This window comes from Camelina sativa, chromosome 15 (assembly GCF_000633955.1).
Source record: "Camelina sativa cultivar DH55 chromosome 15, Cs, whole genome shotgun sequence".
NCBI classification, from domain to species: domain Eukaryota; kingdom Viridiplantae; phylum Streptophyta; class Magnoliopsida; order Brassicales; family Brassicaceae; genus Camelina; species Camelina sativa.
Window position 1 is genome coordinate 2,173,808 of NC_025699.1, and position 7,428 is coordinate 2,181,235.

Below are 7,428 nucleotides of genomic sequence, written 5' to 3' on the forward strand. Positions count from 1 at the left end.
TTTTGATTCTTTTTTTCGCTATATAAATCTGTAATCTGTAATCAAACAATAACTCTATTTAAAGAAGACTTGATTATATTACAAGGGAGAAAAGGGTTTAAGTCTTGAAGAGCAGAGCAGAGCCAAGTCAACTTACCGTACACGAACACTACGACAATGGAGGGCCAGCCTAAAGCGGTTATTCCCCTTAACCCAAGTTTCCCATCTCCCTCAACGGTTAGTCTACTTTAACTTGTTGAACTAGTTGGAAAAGTTTTGATGATCATAGAGGATTTCACTTGGACTAGTCGAGTAAATTTCGGACTCTAATTTCCGCATATGGTATACGAAGTTGGAATTTCATTATAAGCAAAGCTGTAATCAACTAAGGCGCTATATTACCTTTGGTGAGCTATTGCAGGTTATAGCTTTACCGCTATCGGAAAGGCCTCTTGGCATTGGTTTTGTGTCGCAAATCTCCGTCCACGTATGTGTTTTCTATCCAAAAACCAAAGCATGATGCATAAACTGTTTGGGTGGGTTTAAGAGGTTTTTTTTACAGATGAATCTTGTGTGCGCATATATATGTAGGATTCTAAGTTACTCGCAGCTTTAGCGGAGAAGACATATGTCGGAGCTTTTCTTTTGAGGGATGACACTAATCTATCATCAGAGACTAACATCAATGAGCTGAAAGGAAGATATTTACTTAACCAGCTTCATAAAATTGGCTTACTTGCTTATATATCAAGTATTCAAGGTCATAGAGTTATCCTCACTGGTCTCATGCGAATTCGAATATCCTATATGGTAAAAGATGGTTTAGAAACATATATCCCTCTCTTCTTACCCTTTTTTAAAAGAATTTTGTATTTTCAAACTGCTTCCTTGTGTTACTATTCACAGGTGTGCGAAGATCCTCTGACCGTTCAAGTTAATTATCTTGAGGTGCGTTGGTGTTTTAAAGATAGATACACAAATCAGGAAACCTTGTTTCTTATGTATTACCTTGCAGGCCAAACCATACGACCTGAACAATGATGTCACGAGGGCAACATTCTTTCATGTTTCTTCAATGCTTATGAATGTTCATAAGACCAGCCCAATTTGGAGAAACCATGTTCAGGCAAGGTTTCTTTTCAAAAAAAGAATTTTCACTATAAATATTAGGCATATAACAAGAATCTTAATACGTTTTTCCTTTTTGAACTTGTGTAGCATATAGGTCATAACTTCAGTTATTCATATGTTGCTGATTTTGGAGCCCTGATACACTGTGCTAGAGAACATCAAGCTCAACAAGTTGACGTAAGTCTTATACATTGTATTTTCTGACATTTTCGAGACCCTAGCGGGAAAACAGGTATAATAATATCATTGACCTTTGTAGCAGATTGCATTTGAAGTAATAGGAGAAGGAGCATCTGTTGAAGAGCTTGCTGTTGCTTTTGAAGTTGAATCCCGAGAGAACCCTAATGAAAATCATTCAATAAAATCAAAAGTTCATTTGACCAATGATCAAGAGGTTCAAACTGATGAATACAACCTTGCAAGTTATGGTGTCATGCAGTATTGGTATTGGCAGACACCGATTGGGGTTGCTATGGCTCTTTCTTGGACATCAAGAGGTGGCTTAACATCTTACATGGAGACATCCTTTGTTGAGCAAGGTGAAGCCATAGGATGCCTCTATGTAATGGGTCAGGTTGGGGAAGAGACGCACAGTACCGCTTGTACTGCTTACAAAGTAGCCCATCAAATCCTGCTCAAGAAGCAACCTGAGAACAATTTCTTTGCGAATTCCATGCTTTGCCTACATTTGCCTAGAGTTAACGATGCAAGCACAGTCTGCACCATGATCACATCCTTATTATCACTTGCCATGAAGAAAGCTGTGAGGAGGGATCTAGCAATGAGTGGGAAAGTCACTCTAACTGGAAACATTCTTGGAATTGGCCGTGTAAGTTACGAAACTACAATATAATACCCTGTTCAGCTGTCTAGCTACTGATTAATTAAGTTCCTGTTAAGGCATGTAGTGTAGGAGTCCTTGTATAAACAAAATCTCTCTTTCTCTCTCTCCCAGGTGAAAGAGAAGACGATAAGTGCAAGAAAAAATCGAGTGAAGACTATAATATTCCCGGAAGCAAACCGGAGAGACTTTGATGAGCTCCCGAACAATTTGAAAGAAGGGCTTGATGTTCATTTTTTTGATGAATATGATCAGATATTTGAGCTAGCGTTCAACTCTGACCATTAGAAGAAATTTTTTTAACAAGTCTTTGAGTTGGGGTTTTCCTCTGTTTCCGTTTTCCTCTAATGTATCTTGGCTATAAAACAACCTCCATGCACAGTCATCAAACAAACGAAACAAAGCTAAGAGCCGAAGACGAAGACCAATACTAAAACATAAAGAAAAATCCCACCAAAGATTGTGTGACTCAATAAACGAGACTCTTTCAAGGACACTAACACATTCCACGCATCTTCTCTCTTTTCTGCATTTCTATCTCACATACTGTTGCCATCATTGTCTTCAGCAATTGAAGTCATGTGCGTTCCATCGTCATGCCAGAAATGTCTGCGTATCTGGCCGTCGTTCTCTGTGTTTAAATCTTGTTCAAAGACGAGAGATTCTGGTAGAGTCGGGAAACCCACTTTGAGGAGTTCTTTCCAAAAGTTATCACCTGACACAAGCTTGCTCATCATCTCTTGCAAAACTCCAGAAGGAAAATGCAATGTATGCGTCCTGTTGTTGTACGTATAGTGGTAAGCCTTCGAACTTCCAGTGGTACTAAAAAGAACCGAATACAGTAGGATCAAAACACAAACCTGAACGTTGATGCAGCCTGATTCCAGGTGAAATCTTCATCAATCTTTTCCCATTGAGTGCTACTTGGGGATGGATGCGTCTCCATTAAAAACGTAGGACGTTTCCTCATCTATGTACACCAAGAGGTCCAAGACCATTATTAGTATGGCCTCTCATAAATCAGAATGTTTTTTAACGTATAAGTAGTTACCTCTACGTCAAGGAATCCGGTTCCATCCGAGTTATGGATCATTCTACAAGACAATACATCATCCCAGTTTACCTCCATCTTTCTCTTTAATCCCCCTCCTGCTTCTGCATCTACTCCTACCATCTCCCATGTAAGCTTCTTGCTTTGGATATAAAGCTTGATTAACAGATCCTCGGGGCAAATCGGAGAGCGTATCCAATTACCGATGACTATCTTCGATATCGGGAAACTAAAAGGGACTTCTTCTGCATCCATTCTGTTTCCCGGAACAACACAAACGTAAACATAGAAGATGGATAAGAGAACAAAAACAAACAAACACACAAGATTATAAGAGATGTATCATATGCACAAACAAACAAAAACGATCAGAAAGAAGTTAGCAAATAACCTAATTTTTCTAATGGATCAGAAACAGAGCAAAGGGAAACAGAGCTGGACGAAGATGGAGATCAAGGTGGTAAATCTTGATCTTTCAAGTAGAAAAAGAACGAACACGAACTTTGCCGCTGAAACTATATAATAAGGAATGTCAACGTGCCAAGTGTATGGGTCCTGATTGTTAAAGCATTATGCTTTACGATTCATCATATATACTAATTAGTTGGCCGACTACACAAGTAGATTCTGTTAGGAGGATGGATATGTACCCTCTATAAGTCTTCGTGAGCGTGGGATCGATCTCTCTGATGTGCATAATTATTAATTTCCCGTGTAAACCCAATTATTGGCTTGACCATATGAGTTTTGACTTCCATTGTTATCCCAGTACACGTTAGAGTTTCCTTCTCCCACTCCCACGTGACCAATTCCTATCAAAGTTATAGGTTTTTATTTTCTTTCTTTTAATCCTGGCTCAGACAATAAAATGATCATTTGCGTAAGGTACAAGGTACTTTACCTTGAGAAGGGTGATGTATAAGGTCACTGTTGACATTAAAGTGACGTGTCTGGCTTAGGACGTAGCTAGGTGAGTTGGTGTTATTGTTGATTCCATAGTCAATGTCGAAGAAAACAGCTTCTCGTACCGGGAAATTGACATCATAGAGTTTGGCCCAGAAGCTATCGGACAAAAGCTTCTCCAAGTTCTTTTGGAGAACTCCGGCATCAAAATGAAGTGTATGTATGCTGTCATATATATAAACGTAAGACTATGAATCACTTTCAACGTTACAAATAGCAAAATAAAATGATTCGATGGAAGATAAAAGTAGGAAACCTGAAACGGGAAGCGGCCTGATCTTCGGTGAAATCTTGATCCATTTGTTTCCATTGTGTGTGTTTCCCTGCTATTGGATTATTCTCTATGAAGAATTTTGGACGTTTCTTCAACTGCACATAAACAAAAACATCTCAAAGATCATTAATTAGTTACCCTCATAATTTGTAAAAGCATATAATATAAGTATATAAGTATGATTAGTACCTCGATTTTGAGGATTCCAGTTTCATCACGTGAATTAATACTCTCTTGAAAAGAAGCAACATCATCCCATTCGATCTCGATCTTTGTCTTGAGCCTCGGCATGTTAGTCTTTGGATCTCGAGCGTCGAGAATCTCCCATATAAGTTTCTTCTTTGCAAAATAGAGTTTCGCCACAATATCGTCAGGGTTTGTTGCACGGTATTCCCACTGGCCAATTATGATCATGGAGATTGGGAAATTCATAGCTTTGAGTCTCTCTGCAGGAACCTTCGGAGGAAGCATTGATGTCTTTGAGCTCTCTGATTGTTGAGGAGAACATGGGTTGTTTCTGTTGAGGTAATTCTGAATCAAGTTGATAAGTTCCGGAGTTTTCGTCAGAGGCAAGTTTAGACGAGGACCCTGAAAAATTAGGTTTATACAACAAAGTAAGAGAGATAACAATCAGAGAGATCCTAAGTTGAAGAAGATGACGAAGAAAGAAACGTTTTCTTTTATGTGAACGAATCTTAAATTAGATCTATAACCAAATACATATATATATGTATATATCTAACAACCCAAAAACCTAAAACCCTAAGGCGTAAACTCATCTGAAAGAGTTACAAAGAAAAAAACAAAAACAAAAACAGAGGATGAAACAGAACGAAGAAGAGAGCACATATTAGAGAACAAAGCAAGCGTTAATTAACAGAGGAAAGAGAGAGGATAGAGCAAAGTAGAAACAGAGAGTACGATGAAAAGGAGTCACCTGATCATCAGCAATTCTGTTATGATGATTGTTGTTGCCGCCATCTCTTGCTTGAGACTCTTCTTCTCGTAAACTCTCCATCTCTATATTGTTTTCGTTACTTTAGGTTTCCTTTTATCACACTGCGTATTCTGATTTGCCTCGCCATGAGAATATATAGACGTACCTATCCGCACTTTTAGTTAAATCTTAGGGTTTTGTATCCGTACCTGATTTTTTAGTTAAGTCGTTTAGGGTTTTGTATCCATACATATCCGTACTTTTTTTACTTTAGGTTTTAATTATGGTATTATATTATTTATTGGACAATAACAAATTATGGTAATCCATATTTGGCTATTTGCCCATGCGATTTATTCGAAACCCTTTTTATGGCCCAGTTCAATCATATAATTTTATGAAGGAAATAGACATTATATAACTAAATTTTGTTTGTTTGTTATAAAACTTACAGATTTACTATATTTTTTTTTTTTTTTAAATGTCGAAAGAACTCAAGAAAATTATATCGTTATAAGCTAAGCCGTCACCACGCGTGCGTTCCAACTTTGTGTAGCTTTTTTTTCTTTGTTTACTTTACACTACAAAAGACCATGCAATCATTATAGATTTGATTAATGTGATTGTATAATCATTCTAAAATCACCTTTAAAAATATTCGCTTAGGTGGATGACATCAGAAAATCTGAATGTGATTCGACGTAATTAGTTCATTAGCTAGGTTCAGATAAACACCAATACGTTGTGTCATACTGTCATGTGTGTATCAAGAAAGCTAGTACGAATCAAACAAAACACTTTGATATTATAATGGTTCTACTGTTTAAACTTGGGAAATCAAAACAAATAGAAAAAAACAGTTACACATATATATGCATTTTGATCAAGTTTAGTTCAGCCCAAATAGGAATGAAGAGTATAAAATTATAAAATAAGTGTATATGTTCGTAGTTACTACTTGAAGCTTATGATCCACTAGATGGTATTTATGTACTCATATCTTTTTGATTGGTACTCAGGAAAAAGGGAAAGAGCGATCTCCACCATCAACGTCAGCCTGTCACATATTTTGGCTTGTTAGGCATTTTACACATTTTGGTTGGTACAAGTTTATAATACACACACTCTCACTCTCTCTCTTATTTTTATCTATATAACACTCAAATTCACACGTGATTTTCTCTTTTATATTGATGAGGCCATAGAGAGCATGTGTGCTTGAAATATTTGTAGGGTACGGTCAATATTGCCTTTTTCTTATGGCTTTCCATATACGTAATATTAAATAATAGTGACTCTTTCACTTCATGTATTTTTTTTGTTTTCTTTATTATGATCCATGGTTTTGATTCATGCATCTCTAGATTCTCTACCGTACCACGAGATATATGATATCTATCCTTGCTGCAGCTCAAAATGCTTTGATGACTCATTTTCTCATATAAAATTTCCTTATTAATTTTCGTTTTAATATTAGACCATGATGATTATATATATAAGCTTTAAAATCCATATGACTATATATGTATGGCTACAATAACTATTAACTTAAATTTTGTCACTATTAAATTTTGTCACTAATTTGTAACAGTTTATAGATATTATTTGTTATTAATTTTTTTGTAACAAAAAAATGTAACTATATGATACAAATTTACTAGTGTGGACATCAAAACTGTAACTCATTTCAGCTGTATTTATGTAATTATGTATTTTACAACTTCTTTGTTATTTAGGAAAATTTTCCTACGTAGTCTGTTTGATATCTATATTCAAAACGGATAAATTTCAAATACCAAAAGAAGATGAAGATATTGGAATTGATTGATTTTAAGATGGCGTGGGGCTTTTGTCTCATTATCAGATTTTGTACTATTAATGGATTTCGATATAAAGTAACTCAAAGATCTTATATACCCAAACAAAAGTAATCCAAAGACGTAACTCTTACTTGGCACTCTTTTTACGTGATAAAGAGTGCCAAGTGTATCTTGATTGAGGATCACACAAGACACAATATCCAGTTGGATCCCTACAAATTGTTCGTATGTGAATCTCAGAGGTGAAGTAACAGCACTTGTATACAGAACCAGCTAACGCTCCAGAGAAAAAAAACAGAGTCCTTAGACTTATTTACAACAAGACTCAAGAAGAAAGCTAACACTTGAAAAAGATTCTATAAAGAACCATCACTGATCCAAATATCAACATAACCCTAACTATTGTTATCGTTGGAATCATCTTTTTTGTCC

At 36.2% G+C, this 7,428-nt stretch overlaps 2 protein-coding genes across 3 annotated transcripts; one reads left to right on the forward strand and one right to left on the reverse strand.

Moving 5' to 3' along the window:
• Nucleotides 133–2,710, forward strand: LOC104744726 (lon protease homolog 1, mitochondrial-like). Of its 2 annotated transcripts, none has more exons than XM_019236570.1 (8): nucleotides 133–216; nucleotides 401–466; nucleotides 571–789; nucleotides 886–927; nucleotides 995–1,105; nucleotides 1,198–1,287; nucleotides 1,370–1,939; nucleotides 2,066–2,710. In XM_019236570.1, the coding sequence occupies exons 1-8, from the start codon at nucleotides 157–159 to the stop codon at nucleotides 2,237–2,239; spliced, it is 1,332 nt and encodes a 443-aa protein (XP_019092115.1). In that variant the 5' UTR covers nucleotides 133–156; the 3' UTR covers nucleotides 2,240–2,710. The 2 variants fall into 2 exon arrangements, with proteins under 2 accessions (XP_019092115.1, XP_010464125.1); XM_010465823.2 differs by having other exon boundaries at nucleotides 1,373–1,939.
• Nucleotides 3,705–5,257, reverse strand: LOC104744729. Its single transcript, XM_019236607.1, has 5 exons — nucleotides 5,177–5,257; nucleotides 4,429–4,827; nucleotides 4,222–4,334; nucleotides 3,904–4,130; nucleotides 3,705–3,814 (listed from the first exon to the last, which is right to left on the reverse strand). The coding sequence occupies exons 1-5, from the start codon at nucleotides 5,255–5,257 to the stop codon at nucleotides 3,705–3,707; spliced, it is 930 nt and encodes a 309-aa protein (XP_019092152.1).